This window comes from Arachis ipaensis, chromosome B1 (assembly GCF_059453495.1).
Source record: "Arachis ipaensis isolate K30076 ecotype BB chromosome B1, ASM5945349v1, whole genome shotgun sequence".
Classification (NCBI taxonomy): domain Eukaryota; kingdom Viridiplantae; phylum Streptophyta; class Magnoliopsida; order Fabales; family Fabaceae; genus Arachis; species Arachis ipaensis.
In genome coordinates, this window is record NC_142436.1 from 3464105 (window position 1) to 3483778 (window position 19674).

General features: G+C 31.0%; 2 protein-coding genes across 3 annotated transcripts; both read left to right on the forward strand.

Moving 5' to 3' along the window:
* The first annotated feature begins 9795 nt into the window (after window positions 1-9795).
* Window positions 9796-14610, forward strand: LOC107644266 (alanine--glyoxylate aminotransferase 2 homolog 3, mitochondrial). 2 transcript variants are annotated; one of them, XM_016348125.3, is made up of 9 exons: window positions 9796-10125; window positions 10644-10874; window positions 11379-11549; window positions 11628-11771; window positions 11997-12176; window positions 12536-12761; window positions 12842-12955; window positions 14144-14230; window positions 14335-14610. In XM_016348125.3, exons 1-9 carry the CDS (start codon window positions 9847-9849, stop codon window positions 14376-14378), a joined length of 1476 nt encoding a protein of 491 aa, XP_016203611.1. In that variant the 5' UTR covers window positions 9796-9846; the 3' UTR covers window positions 14379-14610. The 2 variants fall into 2 exon arrangements, with proteins under 2 accessions (XP_016203611.1, XP_020971549.1); XM_021115890.2 differs by having other exon boundaries at window positions 9805-10125; window positions 11628-11807.
* Window positions 14611-16792: 2182 nt separating this feature from the next.
* Window positions 16793-19514, forward strand: LOC148575566 (inactive tetrahydroanabasine acetyltransferase pauper allele-like). The gene is made up of 3 exons (XM_088500847.1): window positions 16793-17338; window positions 18013-18283; window positions 18464-19514. The coding sequence occupies exons 1-3, from the start codon at window positions 16862-16864 to the stop codon at window positions 19162-19164; spliced, it is 1449 nt and encodes a 482-aa protein (XP_088356973.1). The 5' UTR covers window positions 16793-16861; the 3' UTR covers window positions 19165-19514.
* The last annotated feature ends 160 nt before the right edge of the window (window positions 19515-19674 follow it).

Sequence of the window (19674 nt, forward strand, 5' to 3'; positions counted from 1 at the left end):
CGTGGTGTATTAGGTATTATACTTACATTTGGTATCAGAGCTGGTTAATCCAGCGCCTGGTATATGAGAGTTTGTGAGGTGTGAGAGGGTTCTCACATAGTTGTTTGTTCATAGAGTTAGTATGGCAAACACTTTCAATGTTGTGTGGTCCAGTTCCAAATTAAATGGAAAATTTGACTATAGTTACTGGAAGACTTTGATGTCTACCCATTTGAAGGATCAGAACTTGTAAAATTTTATTGAACCAGGTTTGCAATAAGGAGCTGATACTGCCCAATAGAGGAGATATCAAAGCATATTGATATACGGTTTCACAAAATTGGAGGATTGGTGAATAAGAAAGAAGTTGTGATCGAATTCTGTCAATTGAAGAACAAGTTGCAAAAATATTTACGAAACCATTAAAGACCGAGTTATTTTACAAGTTGAAGAAAATGCTTGGAATAATAAATTCTACAAGCTTGATTTAAGGGAGGCAGTGTTGAATAAAATAAATTAACTTGTATCCACCTCCATATTAGAGTCATTATAAATGATCATGAGATAAGAAAATTGCCAAATTGAATAAAAGTACAAGAAACTAAAAGACTCCACATATTCTCAAGTTGTTAGAAGATTTAAAAATTTACAGCTCATATAATGTTTTCTACAAAATTCTAGAAGATTCAAGAATGTTACAAATTGCTTATACAACATGTTAGAAGTGTTTAGAATGTAAAATCAAATATGAGTTGCAAAGTTTGACTACATGCTAAAAATAATTAACAATAATGGTTTGAACTTTCTACAAGTTTCATCACCTCCATTACAACTCTTGCTTAGTTGTTCATAGCCAATAATAACATTTCTTAGCAATTAAGTATGTCATCATATTTTGCCTATATAAAGGCTTGAAACTCATATATTTTAATAATCTCTCCATATGAATGAAAATGTATTGAGTTGTTAGAAATTCTCTTCTCTTTTGTGAGTGTGCTGGTGAGTTTGAGAGATGAAAAAATATGATAGCGTTATTTATGTGAGTGAGTGATCCTATGACAATTAAGTGTGGGTATTATACTTACATTTATTCGGTATCAGAGCTGGTTAATCCAGCGCTTGGTGTCTGAGAGTTTGTGAGGTGTGAAAGGGTTCTCACATAGTTGTTTGTTCATAGAGTCAGTATGACAAACACTTTCAATATTGTGTGGTCCAATTTTAAATTAGATGAAAAACTCGACTACAGTTATTGGGAGACTTTGATGTCTACCCATTGAAAGGCTCAGAACCTGTGAAACTTTATTGAATCAGGTATGCAAGAAGAAGCTGATACTGCCAATAGAAAGGAGATCAAAGTATATTGATATACGATTTCACAAAATTAGAGAATTAGTGAATGAGAAAAAAGTTGTGATTGAATTTGGCTAAACTGAAAATCAAGTTGCAAATATATTTACAAAGCAATTAAAGACCAAGTTATTTTATAAGTTGAAGAAGATGTTTGGAATGATAAATTCTACAAGCCTGATTTAAGGGAGGCAGTGTTGGATAAAATAAATCAATTTGTATCCACCTCCATATTAGAATCATCATATATGATCATGAGATAAGCAAGTTGTCAAATTATATAAAAGTACAAGAGACTAGAAGACTCCACATATTACCACGTTGTTAGAAGATTTGAGCATTTACAATTCATATGATGTTTTCTACAAAATCCTAGAAGATTCGAGAATATTACAAATTGCTTACAACATGCTGAAAGTATTTAGAATGCAAAATCAAATATGAGTTGTAAAGTTTGACTACATGCTAAAAGTAGTTAACAATAGTAGCTTTAACTTTCTGCAAATTTCATCACTTCTATTACAACCTTTCTTACTTGCTCATAGCTAATAATAACCTTTTTAGCAATTAAGTATGTTATCATATTTTGCCTATATAAAGGCTTGAAACTCATGTACTTTAATAATCTCTCCATATGAATGAAAATATATTGAGCTATTAGAAATTCTCTTCTCTTTTGTGAGTGTGTTGGTGAGTATGAGAGATCCATTTATGTGAGTGAGTGATCTTAGAACCAATTAAATGTGGGTATTATACTTATATTTGGTATCAAAGCTGGTTAATCCAGTGCCTGGTGTCTGAGAGTTTGTGAGGTGTGAAAGGGTTCGCTCATAGTAGTTTGTTCATAGAGTCAGTATGGCAAACACTTTCAATATTGTGTGGTACGATTCCAAATTAGATGAAAAACTCGACTATAGTTACTGGGAGACTTTGATGTCTACTTATTTGAAGGCTTAGAATCTGTAAAATTTTATTGAACCAGGTTTGCAACAAGGAGTTGACAGTGCCCAACAGAAGGGAGATCAAAGCATATTGATATACGGTTTCACAAAATTAAAGAATTAGTGAATGAGAAAGAAGTTGTGATTGAATTATGTCATACTAAATAACAATTTGCGGATATATTTACAAAACCATTGAAGACCGAGTTATTTTACAAGTTGAAGAAGATGCTTAAAATAATAAATTCTACAAGCTTGATTTAAGGGAGGCAGTGTTGGATAAAATAAATTAACTTGTATCCACTTCCATATTAGAATCATCATGTATGATCATGAGATAAGCAAGTTGTCAAATTAGATAAAAGTACAAGACACTAGAAGACTCCACATATTGCCAAGTTGTTAAAAGATTTAAAAATTTACAACTCATATGATATTTTCTACAAAACCTTATAAGATTCAAGAATGTTACAAATTATTTACAATATGCTAGAAGTGTTTAGAATGTAATGTCAAATATATATAAGTTGCAAAGTTCGAATACATGCTAAAAGTAGTCAACAATAATGGCTTGAACTTTCTATAAGTTTCATCACCTCCATTACAACTCATGCTTATTTGTTCATAGCCAATAATAATCTTTCTTAACAATTAAGTATGTTATCATATTTTGCTTATATAAAGACTTAAAACTCATGTACTTTAATAATCTCTTCATATGAAGGAAAATGTATTGAGTTGTTAGAAATTCTCTTCTCTTTTGTGAGTGTGTTGATGAGTTTGATAGATAAAAAAAATATGATGGCATTATTTATGTGAGTGAGTGATCCTAGGACCAATTAAGTGTGGGTATTATATTTACATTTGGTATTAGAGTTGGTTAATCAAGTGCCTGGTGTCTGAGAGTTAGTGAGATGTGAGAGGGTTCTCTCATAGTTATTTGTTCATAGAGTCAGTATGGCAAATACTTTTAATATTGTATGGTACGATTCCAAATTAGATGAAAAACTCAACTACAGTTACTGGGAGACTTTGATGTCTACTCATTTAAAAGTTCTGTAAAATTTTATTCAACCAGATTTGTAAGAAAGAGTTGACAATGCCCAACAGAGGGGAGATAAAAGCATATTGATATACGGTTTCAAAAAATTAGATATTTGGTGAATGAGGAAGAAGTTGTGATCGAATTCTGTCATACTGAATAACAAGTTACAGATATATTTACAAAGCTATTGAAGACCAAATTATTTTACAAGTTGAAAAAGATGTTTGGAATAATAAATTCTACAAGCTTGATTTAAGGAAGGCAGTGTTGGATAAAATAAATAAACTTATATCCACCTCCATATTAGAATCATCGTGTATGATTATGAGATAACCAAGTTGTCAAATTAGATAAAAGTACAAGAGACTAGAAGAAGACTCTACATATTGCCAAGTTGTTAGAAGATTTGAGAATTTACAACTCATATAATATTTTTACAAAATTCTAGAAGATTCAAAAATGTTACAAATTGCTTACAATATTCTAGAAGTGTTTAGATTATAAAGTCACATATGAGTTACAAAGTTTGACTACATGCTAAAAGTAGTTAACAATAGTGGCTTGAACTTTCTACAAGTTTCATCACCTACATTACAGCTCATGTTTAGTTGTTCATAGCCAATAATAACCTTTCTTAAGAATTATGTATGTTATCATATTTTGCCTATATAAAAGTTTAAAACTCATATACTTTAATAATCTCTCCATATGAATAAAATGTATTGAGTTGTTAGAAATTTTTTTCTCTTTTGTGCGTGTGTTGGTGAGTTTGAGAAATAAAAAAATATGGTAGTGTTATTTATGTGAGTGAGTGATCCAAGGACCAATTAAGTGTCGGTATTATACTTACCTTTGGTATTAGAGCTGGTTAATCCGGTGCCTAGTGCCTGAGAGTTCGTGAGATGTGAGAGGGTTCTCTCATAGTAGTTTGTTCATAGAGTCAGTATAGCAAACACTTTCAATATTGTGTGGTATGATTCCAAATTAGATGAAAAACTCGACTACAATTACTGGGAGACTTTGATGTCTACTCATTTGAAAGCTCAGAACCTATGGAATTTTATTGAACCAGGTTTGCAACAAGGAATTGACAATGCCCAAAAGAAGGGAGATCAAAGCATATTGATATACAGTTTCACAAAATTAGAGAATTGGTAGATGAGAAAGAAGTTGTGATCGAATTCTGTCATGCTGAATAACAATTTGCGGATATATTTATAAAGCCATTGAAGACCGAGTTATTTTATAAGTTAAAGAAGATGTTTGAAATGATAAATTCTACAAGCTTGATTTAAGGGAGGCAGTGTTTGATAAAATAAATCAACTTGTATCCACATCTATATTGCAATCATCATGTATAATCATGAGATAAGTAAGTTGTCAAATTGGATAAAAGTACAAGAGACGAGAAGACTCCACATATTACCAAGTTGTTAGAAGATTTGAAAATTTACAACTCATATGATGTTTTCTACAAAACCTAGAAGATTTTAGAATGTTACAAATTGCTTATAACATGCTAGAAGTATTTAGAATATAAAATCAAATATGAGTTGCAAAGTTTGACTACATGCTAAAAGTAGTCAACAATAGCGGCTTGAACTTTCTACAAGTTTCATCACCTCCATTACAACCTTGCTTAGTTGTTCATACCCAATAATAACCTTTCTTAGCAATTAAGTAAGTTATCATATTTTGTCTATATAAAGGCTTAAAATCCATGTACTTTAATAATCTCTCCATATGAATGAAAATGTATTGAGTTGTTAGAAATTCTCTTCTCTTTTGTGAGTGTGTTGGTGAGTTTGAGAGATAAAAAAATATGATAGCGTTATTTATGTGAGTGAGTGATCTTATGACCAATTAAGTGCGGGTATTATACTTACATTTGATATCAGAGCTGATTAATCTAGCGCCTGATGTCTGAGAATTTGTGAGGTGTGAGAGGGTTCTCTCATAGTTGTTTGTTTATAGAGTCAGTATGGCAAACACTTTCAATATTGTATGATATGATTCCAAATTAGATGAAAAACTCGACTATAGTTACTAGGAGAGTTTGATGTCTATTCATTTGAAGGCTATCAGAACCTGTGAAATTTTATTGAACCAGATTTGCAACAAGGAGTTGACAATGCCCAACAGAGGGGAGATGAAAGCATATTGATTTACGGTTTCACAAAATTAGAGAATTGGTGAATGAGAAAGAAGTTGTGATCAAATTCTATCATACTGAAGAACAAGTTGCGAATATATTTACAAACCCATTGAACACCGAGTTATTTTACAAGTTGAAAAATATGCTTGGAATAATAAATTTTACAAGTTTGATTTAAGGGAAGCATTGTTGCATAAAATAAATTAATTTGTATCCACTTCAATATTAGAATCAATGATCTTAAGATAAGCAAATTGTCAAATTGGATAAAATTACAAAAGAAACTAAAAGACTTCACATATTACCAAATTGTTAGAAGATTTAAGAATTTATATGATCTTTTCTATAAAACACTAAAAGATTCAAAAATGCTACAAATTGTTTACAACATGTTAGACGTGTTTTGGATATAAAGTCAAATATGAATTACAAAGTTTGATTATATGTTAAAAATAGTCAACAATAATGACTTCAATTTTTTACAAGTTTTATCACTTCCATTATAACTAATGATTAGTTGTTCATAGTTAATAATATTCTTTTTTAATAATTAAGTATGTTATCATATTTTGTTTATATAAAGGCTTGAAAGGCATACACTTTAATAATTTTTTTATATGAATGAAAATATATTGAGTTGTTATAAATTTTTCTCTTTTTTTGTGAGTGTGTTGGTGAATTGAAAAAATAAAAAAATATAATAACATTATTTATGTGAGTGAGTAATCTTGAAGTCAATTAAGTGTGGATATTATGTTTATAGAAACTGAGTTAAAATAATTGCAAAATTTATTAGTTGAGTTGCAGATTTTTTTTAAGACTTTACCAACTATTTTTTGTGACATGAGTAATATATTGTTAATTGCTAATTCAATATTTCATAATCGTACTAAGCATTATCAGTTGAATGTACAGATTATTAAGAAAAAGATTCAATCAAAAGCTCTTTACATTGTTAGTCGAATTCTATTATGATGTGCACTATATATACTTGAGCTACTAGAAGTGTATTAACTCAATTCATACCAAATACACACTTGATATTCAATTTCCCTTTGTTCAGCTTTAAGCTTTCTGATTCTCATTTTTTTGGTTCAAATTTTTATAAACAAATACACACTCGAATTTTTAGTTCTCAAGTCATCTTCTCTGCTTTTCTATTAAGTAATTATCATAAATAAAATAATAAATTTAACCAAAAAATATAATTTAATACAAAAGAAAGAGTTAGATTTTTATATATAAATTATCTGAAAAAGCTATGCATCCATGTATTTTTTACATGGTTATTAACTAAGTAATTTCCTCCACACGCGTTACATATAACGTGCTGCAACCTAAAATTTTGCTCAACGTAAATCTTCTGCTGCAACGTAAATATTTTTCTTTTTCTTCTTTCTTCGCGTTCATCATCTCATTTTCTTATTTCGATCTGGTTGCATTTATCTTTTTTCTATTCTTCTTCGTTTTCTTCTTCGATCTGCACTTCTGAATCGAAACAATAAATGACTCAACTTCAAATCAGGAGAGCGATTTGGATTACTCTTCTGAAACGAATCAAACTGACAAAGTTTGGATTATTCAATTTTGAATCGAATTGAATGGAATGCAATTGCTAATTTGAATTAAATTAAATGGACGGAGGTATACTGAATTGAATTGAATTGATAATATGTAAATTGTAGGCAGAGTTATTTGAATTTGATTTTATATAATGGATTATGTTTCGTTCACTCAGTACTATACAATTGTTTCACCATGAGTACTGTGTTCGGTTCATTCTGCAGAAAGTTGTTTGAATTTGATTTTATATAATGGATTATGTTTCGTTCACTCAGTACTATACAATTGTATTGTGTTCGGTTAACCATGAGTACTATGTTCGGTTCACCATGAGTACTGTGTTCAGTTCACCATGAGTACTGTGTTCGGTTCATTCTGCACTATTCAAAACTCTTCTTCCTCACCTTTTACTTCTTCTTCACCAGAGAGAGAAGGAGAAAAAGACAAAAAAATACAGCAGCAACAACAACAAAAGAATGACGATAGGATTTCAGGGTTTAAGGTTTTAGGGTTTAGGGTTTATGGGTTCAGGGTTCAATGTACAGGGGTTCAGTGTGTTTCAAACTTTTGGTTCGCCCCGTGTATTAATTTTGGTTCACTGTATTCATGGTTGAGGGTTTAGGGTTTAGAGGTCTAGGGTTTAGGGTTTAGGGTTTACGGTAGGGTTCAGGGTTTAGGGTTTAGGGTTTAACGTTCAGGGTTCAAAGTTCAGAGTTCAGGGTTCGGGTTCAGGGTTTAGGCTGTTTAGGGTTTAGGTTTTAGAGTGTTGGGTTTAGGGTTTAGGTTTTAAGGTTTTAGGAATTTAGGGTTTATGGGTTCAGGGTTCAGTGTTCAGGGTTTTGGTTTTAGTGTTTAGGGTTTAGGGTTTAGGGGTTCATAATTTTTTGGTAAATAGGAGAGTGATTTGGATTACTCTTCTGAAACGAATCAAACTGACAAAGTTTGGATTATTCAATTTTAAATCGAATTGAATGGAATGCAATTGCTAATTTGAATTGAATTAAATGGACGGAGGTGTACTGAATTAAATTGAATTGAATTGATAATATGTAAATTGTAGGTAGAGTTATTTGAATTTGATTTTATATAATGGATTATGTTTCGTTCACTCAATACTATACAAGTGTTTCACCATGAGTACTGTGTTCGGTGCAGAAAGTTGTTTGAATTTGATTTTATATAATGGATTATGTTTCGTTCACTCAATACTATACAATTGTATTGTGTTCGGTTCACCATAAGTACTATGTTCGGTTCACCATGAATACTGTGTTCGGTTCACCATGAGTACTGTATTCGATTTATTCTGCACTATTCAAAACTCTTCTTCCTCATCTTCTACTGCTTCTTCATCAGAGAGAGAACGAGGAAAAGATAAAAAAATACAGCAGCAACAACAATAAAAGAATGACGATAAGGAGAAAACACGTGAAGAAGAAGGAACGCGAAAAAGGAGGAGAAGGAGGAACGCGAAGAAGAAGACGCTCCGTGCGTAAACAAGCGTGAGAAGAAGAAGAAGAAGAAGAAGAAGAAGAAGAAGAAGAAGAAGCGCGGGAGAAGAAGAAGAAGCGTGGGGGAGAAGAAGCGTTGGGCAAGAGCGATTTTGTGTGTGTTAGACGCGTGTATTTCATGTTTCATTTAATGGTATTAAATTTTTTTTATGTTGGGTCAACTTGATTACATGAATGTGTAGCATCTCATAATTAGAATGCTAACTTATACATAATCTTGTGTATTCTGACATTTCTTTTTGAAAACAATAAGCTTTTGTTTATAGTAAAAAGTTTAAAATATTATTTTTTCTTATAAACTATTTTTCAATTTATAATTATTAATTTTGATTATAATATATTTTGAAAATTTTATCTCAACATTATTATTCATTTGAAAAAATACTTTTTTTTCCACAAAAAAAACACTGATTTTATTTTCTTAAAAAAATTTATAAAAAAGTGCATATAATATTTCACCATATATTATCCAAAAATGACTATTTTCATAAAGATATTTTCATATAAAAATAATATTATAAATTATTATATAATTTAATTAAATATATTAAATTATTTTAGTATTAGGACGAATTTGGATGAATTTTTAAGATAAGATATATTTTTGAGTTATTTTTTTAAAAAAATTAAAAAAATAAAAATAATTTTATGTTTAGATATCTCATAAAAAAAAATTTTATTTATCAATTATGTTTGAGTATATAATAATATAAAAGTATTTTTTGTTTATTTATTATGTGATAAAAAATTTTAAAATTTTTTTTTAAAAAGATGTAAATTGTAGTTTTTAAAAAATATATTTTTTAATTTTTTAGTATTTTTATTTTTATTATTAAAAATTTTTTAAACACGCTAAAAAATTAAAAAAATTTATTGAATAATTTTTTTTTTTAATTTTTTAGCGTGTTTGAATAAATTTTTTATCAATTTAATGATACACAAACAAGCACTTAATTTTTCTCAAAATAACTAATTATGCAGTAATTTATTAACAAATAATAAACCCCCAAATAAAATTTAGATCTACACGAATTTTTTTTTTGGTGACAGATCTACACGAATTAGTTCTCTTTATGTCGGATTTGGGAAATACGGTGAAAAAAATAATAATAATAATATAAAAAAAAAAAAAAAAACTAGTTATGACTTAAGATTATCATGGACCACCCCGTTTTTGTCATTTAGCGTTTAACATCACTTTGTGAAGACATCTGATACTATGATATAACTTTCAAGTGTTGTACGGATGTAACTGTAGATGACAACCCAACACCAACCACCAAGAACTGAAATCTGTAAAGGACCATGATGAAGCATTTTTCATGTCCTTATCGCTCATTACTTCTGCGGAAGAAGGACAACAAAACTAGTTCGCAATTTTTGTTGTCTACCACCACCATAGCTCCAAGCAACGAAGAAGAAGAAGAAAAAAAAGATGGTGTTGGTGGCAATTTGGTTGTTCCTCCTGAAATGCCACACTTCAATCACACTCCATCACCTTACCGTGGTCCTTCAGCATCTGATCTCCTCAAGAGGCGCAAACACTACCTACCTACATCCGTTGGCCCCTATTACACCAACCCAGTAAGCATTTTCAATCACACATTAGTTACTTATAAAAAGTTATTTTGGTTGTTAATTAGGGACTTATTATGTTAGTTAGTTTGTTAGTATGTTAGTTCGTACATTAAGATAAAAATGAATGTTTTGGACACCAATTCCACGGTTATAATGCAACTTGTTTATAAAACATCAAATTAAATCATGCATTTATATACTATTATTTATTTTTTAAATGAGAAAAAGTAACGTTATATTTTTTTTTTCCAAATCTTGTATCTCTGTAGCTCAAACATTATTCAAATTATATGACGATGGTGATGGTTCAATTTAGTTTCTTTTTCAATTTTATATGATTTATATGACATATCTTCTCTTCTCTTATCAGTACTTTGCATAAAGTAGTTATTTTAATGCAAATATAATCTCTTAAGTACTAATACGGATTAGTCCAAATAATAAGCAGCTTGATATTGCTTAAACAAGGTATTGAATTCAATTCGAGACCTTGTAAATGATATACGATACATGATTTGTGGCAGTTGAATCTGGTGGAGGGTAAAATGCAGTACCTATATGATGAGAATGGTAGAAGGTATCTTGATGCATTTGGTGGCATTGCCACCGTTTCATGCGGCCATTGCCACCCTGATGTAGTTGAAGCAACTGTCAATCAGATGAGACTCTTGCAGCATACCACTGTCCTCTATTTGAACCATGCTGTCATCGATTTCGCCGAGGCTCTTGCTGCTAAGTTTCCCAGTGACCTCAAGGTTTTTCATTTATCTCTATGCTTTTTCAATGATACTAGTTGAAGTGTTCAAATAGGTGAAAACTCAGATGCAGTTAACTTGATGTGAAGTTGATAGCCGAGAGTCGTTAAATGATTTTACAGATTTGACTAAATTATCATCTAACAGCTCCCAGCTATCAACTTCACACGAAGATAAAGTTAACTGCACCTGATTTTTCAGCGTTCCCGCAGGATGCTTGTGCGCCTTGTTCTGTAATCATGATTTCTTTCACTTAGTTCATTTGATGGAGTGATCTTCAAGCTTAGATTTTAGGGATGGAAAAGTTTAGAGGGCCAGCAACTTTTTCAAATTCTGACCAACATATAACCAGTAAAGAAAAGTGAACCATTACATGAAATTTCACATCAATCTCACACCATTAAAATCATCATTGATGGCTATTTAATGGCTATAAATCACAAAAATTGCTGGCCTCCTAGTACTCCTCCTTAGGAATTCCCTAACTTGCAAATTTTCATTCAGGCTGTGTTCTTCACAAATTCCGGGACAGAAGCCAACGAGCTGGCTTTGATGATTGCCAGGCTGTACACAAGCTGCCATGACATAATTTCCATCAGAAATGGCTACCATGGCAATGCAACCTCAACAATGGGTGCCACTGCTCAAAACATTCACAAGTTCAATGTTGTGCAGGTGAACGGTTCTCTGTTTTAAACCAATGTTCAATTAAAGTTAGAAGTTAATAGTCACTGCATCTACTATGCCTTTTAGAGTGGAGTTCATCATGCCCTTAATCCAGATCCATATAGAGGTGTCTTTGGTTCGGATGGAGTCAAATATGCAAATGATGTTCAAGATATAATCGATTATGGAACTTGCGGTCGAGTAGCTGGGTTTATTGCTGAGTCTATTCAGGTGATGCTATCATTCATCACTTCAGTCCTTGATGAGGTTAAATTTTGTTGGTCATTTTACAAAAAATTCTAAATCGAATGGATTTGATCTTCTTTCTTTTATCACTTAGGAGCCGTGCGAGATGAAAGTCTCATGCACGATTTTGAATGAGAAAGAAGTGAGGAATTCTCTTTATATGAATCGGAATTCTATTCCTTAATTTAGTGAAGGGTTTGTATTTGACAGGGAGTGGGTGGAGTAATAGAATTGGCTCCTGGTTACTTGCCTGAGGTTCATAGCATCATAAAGAAAGCAGGGGGTCTCTTTATAGCAGATGAGGTCCAGACCGGATTCGGTCGAACCGGAAGCCACTTCTGGGGCTTTGAGGCACATGGAATTGTCCCTGATATTATAACTCTGGCTAAGGTAGCACTTCTTTAGTCCCAAGTGACATGCACTGGAATTTGCACAAGACATTCATGTATATAACAAGTAGAAATTCACGTGCAGTTGTCTTTATGTGAAGCTATTAGTTAAGAGCTGTTAGATGATTTGACATGTTTGACTAAATTGTTATCTAATAGCTCTTAACTTCACATAAAAAGAACTGCACGTGAGTGTTCACCATGTAACAATGAATTAAACCACTTTCTTAGACTAGAAAGCATTGTGTGTTAGGTCAGTGAATTGTCATAAAGTAAACAAAGATAAGATAAAAAAAGTTGGTCTCTTTGTTCTTGTTGGACAAAGTGTATGCGAATTATTGAACTAATTATACATTTCAGGGGATTGGTAACGGCGCGCCTATTGGCGCGGTGGTTACAACTCCTCAGATAGCGGAGGTGTTGAGTCGCCGCACTTACTTTAGCACATTTGGTGGGAATCCGGTATGTAGTGCGGCGGGGCATGCCGTTTTGAGAGTAATTGAGAAGGAAAAACTTGCGCAAAATGCATTTGTTGTTGGATCATATCTAAAAGAGTGCCTTAGTTCTCTCATGGATAAGCATGAAAGTAAGCTTCTTTTGCTTCTTCTAGTTTTATTTATTTTTTTTTTCTATGATGAATAACATTATGTTTTCTTGTTATACAAGTAATTGGGGATGTGAGGGGAAAAGGAATGTTGCTTGGAGTTGAGCTTGTGAAAGATCAGAAGTTGAAAGTTCCTGCTAATGCTGAAATGCTGCATATCATTGAAAAGATGAAAGGTTCATTCTACAACTTGTGATAGTGAATCGGTGATACCTATTAATCAGGGTTAATTCTCTGTTCAACTTTACATATAATATGATGCACTTCAGTCATTTAAACTTTCAAATTTTACAAATAGACCCTTAAGTGCATTATACGCCTTGAACTTTTTGAGTTATGAGCAAATCACTTCCTAAACTTTCTTCAATAAACAACGTTGATCTCCTAAACATTGTTTTGAAAAAAGAGGAGTGTTAGGACCAGCAATTTTTGTATTTTGTAATCATTAATTGGTTATCAATAGTCTTTTTAATGGTGTGAGATTACATCCAATAGTGGAAGATCATTCACTTTTCTTTTGATGGTTAAGTGTTGACCACCAAACACAAAAATTGCTGACCCCTAAACTTTTCATTGAAAAAATGTTAGTTTTGTCAACTATTGATAAAAAATATAATTAAACTTGTTCGGGACGGATCCACGTAGGAAGTTCTGGAGGCAAGTGCCCCACTAGAATTTAAAAATGTTTTGAGTAATACATAATAATAATAATAATATTTATTTATTCTCATTATATTAAATTACTATAAAAATTATATATTTTATTCTTACTCTCAAAATTTTTTAGATTTGTATATTTTCAATAAAGAGTAAAGTATCGTTTTTGTCCTCAATGTTTAGGGTAAGTCCTATTTGTATCCTTAATGTTTAAATCGTTCTATTTGTATCTCTAACATTTATAAAAGTGATTTAATATTATTCTGCCGTCAATTATACTAACAAATCATATTGTATTTTTCAATTATTCTCACTTGGATGTGTTCGATTTCAATATTGTATCCATTATTTGTGTTTAGGTTCAATTATGTCCCTAGAAAAGTGAAGTATGTAAATGTTGCAGGGATTAATTTTAACTTTTGATGAGCTATTTTTCGAATTAAATCATCAATTGTGTCCCAAACATTTTTATTACTCATGATGTGTAATTGAGAATAACATTGAATCACTTTTACAGATATAAAGAATACAAATAGGACGATTTAAATGTTAGAGACACAAATATAATTTACCCCGAAAAGAAAAACGATACTTTACTCTTTCAATAACCGCCGTGATGTATAGTTTAAGAAATAGAACGTAATTACTTGTTAAGAAAAAGAAATACAATGCAATTAACCCCATTTAAGCTTACAATTCTATTTCAGATATGGGGGTGCTAGTTGGGAAAGGTGGCTTTCATGGAAATGTTATAAGGATTACACCTCCATTATGTTTCACTAAGGAAGATGCAGGTTTGTTATTGTCATCACTATCATCACCTTTTTTTTCTTTCTCTTCATAGTACTTATTATATGTTTTCATGCTAATTCTCGCCATTTTTTGCATCATTATATAGATTTTCTTGTAGATGTGATGGACTACACAATGTTAAAGATGTGAAGCCTATTGCACTATGCCATAATCTTGGATGACGAACATGCTCTAATTGTGATCTTATTAGTGTAATATTTTAGTTTAGAACGGTCTTTGCACTAGAGTAAAGCATGTTATATTGTTATGTATAATATATGAGTTAGCATTAAATTTTCTTTTTTATATTATGTATGTGATTATGTACTTACCTCCGGCTTACACTTAATTATTAGTAATTAAATCGCATGGAGAACTTAAAGACTTAAAGTTTATTCAAACTGAAATTGAAATTTAAGATTTGAAATAAAAAATAAAACCCTGATTGTTAGCTCTTCAATGTATTGTGGAAACCTACATCAATTGCACCAATCTTAGGACGAAGTTAAAATCTACATAAAAAATAAGACAACAAATAAAATGCACTAAAGAATAAATAAAGACACAAATTTTTAAGTTTACATATACTCAACCCATTTTACAAGCTATTCAAGGTACAAAGCGTCAAAACCACTTCAAGTCTAATAATATATAGTGACTTCTAAATCCATGTCCAAGAAATCAAAATTTGACAATCAATGTAAAGTCCAAATCTAAAATATTCTAACACATAATTTCTTAGAGAAAGTCTGTTAGGGACTTGGATATTATGGGTGCTCAAAGTCTCACATCGAGTAGTATGGGATGCTTGATGTTGTATATATGGAGAGTGGTTATTCACCTTTAACAGTTAATTTTTAAAGTGTGATTTCCCACTTTTCTTAAATACTTAACAATTATTAAAGATTTGGGTATTATGGGTGCTCAAGGTCCCACATTCATTCTATTCATGACTTAAGTTGAAAGTTAATATACATACGAACCAAGTGCCAAATACTCTTAGCTTAAACTTTTAAATGAAGTTATCTAAGACTAAGAGACATCTCTAAGAGGAATGTGTTTCTACCATATAATATATAAGAGCACGAAATTTACTTGCTTCGTTAATTATATCAAACGAAGCATCGTTAACATCTATCACTCATCTACCATTCTCATTCAAAAACAAAATTTTTAAATTTAGCTCTTTTAGCCTTTTTTCTTTAGCAATTGTACTAGACAAAGACATTATAAAAATCTATAGTTCTTTCAATAATTTTGTTTGTCATTGTATCTAAGGCAATGTTACAAGATTGTAAATGCTCAGGAAAAATTCATTAATAAGTTAGATTAAGAGATTCAAACTCTTTCTACGAGAAATTTATTGCTCCCTCTTAGAAATAAGAGACTAAAAATTGGAGAAAGAATTTGTATATTATTGAGTGTGTTCAATTTGTCTATTCAAGTTGTCTTGAATGATACAATATAAAAAGGTATTTATAAGAATTAAGAGAATTGTAATAATAAAGACCTATTTTCTTATAATAAATATTCAGATATATTAAATAATTCTAATTGATCCTAATTATATTCTAACACTTTCCATTTTTCGATGGCCATGTCTTATGTCTAAGGGCAGTGGGAGTGGGGTGGTTTATTTTCCCAAAAAAAAAAAGAAAAAAAAATCTAACAAGTAACAACTATTTAAAAGAGGAAGAGAGATGTGTTGGTTTATACGGATATACAATAAAATACACTTTTTTTTATCAGTAATGTTAGAAAAAAAAAACAGCAGAAATTTTCTTTATTTAATATTTATTAATTATTATAATATTTAATGAATAATAAATAAAGTAACTTCTGACTTTTTTTTATTAATATTTTTTTGTTACTAAATTTTTTTATTTTTTTATAGCATAATCATATTAATTTATGAGAATTAATATTTTTTATTAATATTAGCTAATATTTTCGGTCAATATTTATTTTTATATTATTAGAATTTAGTATTTAAAATTTAAAGTTGGTCAAGCGTTAGTTAAAATTAATAAATTTGTTACTCATATAATATTGTTCATAATTTAATTTGGTACATGTAAAGTCTCTAATATTAAAAAAGTTAAAATAATATATTATAAAAATATTTTCTCCCCTACAGTGAAAAACTTTGTAATATAACTACTGTATGCTATACTCCAAGATCTGCTTACCTTCCTAATAATCAAGGGGTCACTACTACCCAATTCCTCTTCGGTCAGTGACAATGCAACTTCTTCCAATGCCACTTTTGAATAGGGAAATGTTAGGGGACAATAATTTTGTTGAACAATATGAACAACTACCAATCAAATAAAAATACACTACACTTTCAAATTAACCCTCTAAATTTTAATATTAAAATAATCATCCGTACACTAATAAAATGAACATCTGATATATCTATTGTTTACATTGTTTAATATTTTCATCGTTTATCTATACTTTTCCTTGTAATAATGATTCCAATTTCACATTGAATGGATAAGATCAAAGTACATGCATTTGCACACAATAATAAGCTCTAATCTACCTATATATATAGAGATGAAGCAATAATATTAAGCATACCAATCTAATAAATAATCTCTCTCAACACATAGCTTTCACATTCTTTCATGGCAAATAACAATGCAACTACACTCTCACTTGAGATGAAGGATGTTGTGATCATTAAACCTTCCAAACCAACACCTTCTTGTGTTCTTTCTCTATCAAGCATTGACAACAATCCTGAGCTCAACGTTCTCTGTCACATCATTTATGCATACCAAGCAAATCTTGATGACCCAAAAGGCCAATTACTATTAGATCCTTGTCATGTGATAAAACAAGGCATTTCAAAGGCTTTGGTTTACTATTACCCTCTTGCAGGTAAGATAATAACAAATAATGGTGGTGATGGAAGACTTGGAATCAAGTGCAATAATGTTGATGATGGAGTTCCATTCTTGGAGGCAGATGCTAATTGTGAACTCTCTTCTCTTCACTATCTTGAAGGGATTGATGTTCCAACAGCACAGAAATTGGTGTTTGATTATGACAACCCTTCTCTTCATCATGATCAAACTAGTCAACATCCCTTGGTTTTCAAGGTGACTAAACAATCATGCCATACATACTTTAAAATTGGTGATATACACTTATTAAAACCCAACCGTATATATCAATACTCTTATTATGCATTTTTTTTTTTACCAAGGATAAGAGACTCGAACCCGCAACCTCTTAATTGAGTATGGATAGACTATGCCATTTGAGCTATAACTTTGGCTACTCTTATTATGCATTTGGATGCATTATTATTCTTTTTCACATATCTCCATAGTTTTCTTTTGAATTTAATTTTGATTCAGTGATACAATATAAACAACTTTATGCTGTCATTTAATTAGATTTTCATATTTAGATAATTTTTTTAATTATCAGTAAGTTTGAAAATTAATTATTTTTATTAATATGACAACACATGATTAAATGATCGTGTAAAATTTTTTATACTACCATTGGATGAAAATTAATTTTTTTTTTCTTTTGTTAAGATAATATTTGATATGCTAAAAGTTTTATTATTTGAAGAGAATAAGATAAATGATTTTATTGTCTGATGTTATTATTTATTTTTCTGTTGACAATATATTTTTTAAAATTTTTTATTAATATTTCTTTTATTATATAATTATGGCATGTTATGTAATACATATTGTCCTGTATTTTTCTTATGGTATTGTATTGTATTAATACTTATACATGCATATGTGCGATATAGGTAACAAAGTTTCTTTGTGGCGGTTTCACAATTGGAATGGGATTGTCACATGCTGTTTGTGACGGTTTTGGTGCGTCGCAATTCTTTAGAGCTGTTGCTGAACTTGCAAGTGGGAAAAGTGAGCCTTCTGTGAAACCTGTGTGGGAGAGGGAGAGACTAATCGGAACAGTTCTCAAGCAACCACTGAAATTTCCGTTAGATAAAACTTCAATGGCAGTTTCACCATTTTGGCCATCTAATGAGCTTTCACATGAATGCTTTCACTTCAAGGGTGAGAGCCTATGATTTATAAACACTTCGTTTTACTCACTATATGTATATCATATGTATCTGTATAAAATCAATCATACTATAAAAAAATCAACCACCCGTATATGTTGAAATACAAAATACATATTGAAAATAAGTTAAATAACACATATATTTATTCTGTATTTGTATTATGGAATAGGTGAGAGCATAAAGAGACTCAAAATGGAGTTGATGAAGGAAAATGGTGATGATAATAATGGTAAGGAAAGCTTCACAACACTTGAAGCACTTGGTGCCTATGTTTGGAGATCAAAGGCTAGAGCTATGGAATTGAGTAGTGATGGGAAGACTTTATTGTGTTTAGCAGTTGGTGTGAGGCACCTATTGGATCCACCTTTGCCAGAAGGGTATTATGGGAATGCTTTTGTGAATTCAAATGTGGTCTTAACAGTGAAAGAACTTAATAAGAAACCACTCTCAGAGGTTGTGAAGCTCATTAAGGAAAGCAAAAAACAACCTTGTAATATGGAATACATAAGAAGCAACATCAACATGTTGGAGACAATGAGGAAATGTAACATTAAGATTGGAGGTTTAGGTGCATCAATGGTATTAACAGATTGGAGGCAATTGGAATTGTTGGATGAAGTGGATTTTGGATGGAAAGCTTCGGTTAATATGATACCTCTCCCTTGGAACATGTTTGGCTATGTGGATATGACCCTTTTCTTGCCTCCTAGTAACTTTGATCCTTCAATGAAAGGAGGTGTTAGAGTTTATGTTTCCCTTCCCAAAGCTTCCATGCCCAAGTTCAAGGAGGAGATGGAGGCTCTCAAGATTATGAAAGATGAGGAAAGCAAGGTTGTCAAACTCCCGAATTTAGTGAATTTACAAGTTTAAGTCCCGAAATTTAGTTCACAAGTTTACAAGTTCAAATGTTCAAGTAAACTCTCGAGTTTGATCATCCTATATGATAATAGCTCCAAACTAGAATGATATGGCAGACCAAGAAATTTTCAAATTTGTTTCTTCTTTGTTTGTAGTCCTTTGATGTGCACCTTTGTTCCAATCTTGAGTTGTGTGTGCTGTAAGCTATGAAGCCACTATAAGTACTTTCTTATACTTGGCCTCTTGATTCTCTAACAAATAATGCAATCAATCACAAATGATATGTGAAATAGACATATTTTGTATTAGTTCATTGTTGAAATATTGAGGACAGGAAACGGTGATTAGTTGGGTTTCTTGCACATAATTATTTGTATCTTTAAACCGAGAAATGAACTTGCAAGCTGAATTATGTGCCATGAAGGCTTTTAACTCTCTACTCTCAACCTTGTACGCCATCAATGCCTTTCCCATGTCCATGACATGGTCATGGAATACTTTGCCTTCATTGATTAGCAATCA

What these genes read in the sequence shown, in the direction of transcription:
- LOC148575566 (XM_088500847.1), top strand. Translation starts at nt 16,862, where the DNA reads ATGGCAAATAACAATGCAACTACACTCTCACTTGAGATGAAGGATGTT. An exon ending in AACATCCCTTGGTTTTCAAG is followed by an intron (nt 17,339 to 18,012) that starts GTGACTAAACAA and finishes TGTGCGATATAG; the next exon opens with GTAACAAAGTTTCTTTGTGG. An exon ending in TGAATGCTTTCACTTCAAGG is followed by an intron (nt 18,284 to 18,463) that starts GTGAGAGCCTAT and finishes ATTATGGAATAG; the next exon opens with GTGAGAGCATAAAGAGACTC.
- LOC107644266 (XM_021115890.2), top strand. Translation starts at nt 9,847, where the DNA reads ATGATGAAGCATTTTTCATGTCCTTATCGCTCATTACTTCTGCGGAAG. An exon ending in ACAAGTTCAATGTTGTGCAG is followed by an intron (nt 11,550 to 11,627) that starts GTGAACGGTTCT and finishes TATGCCTTTTAG; the next exon opens with AGTGGAGTTCATCATGCCCT. An exon ending in TTTCACTAAGGAAGATGCAG is followed by an intron (nt 14,231 to 14,334) that starts GTTTGTTATTGT and finishes ATCATTATATAG; the next exon opens with ATTTTCTTGTAGATGTGATG.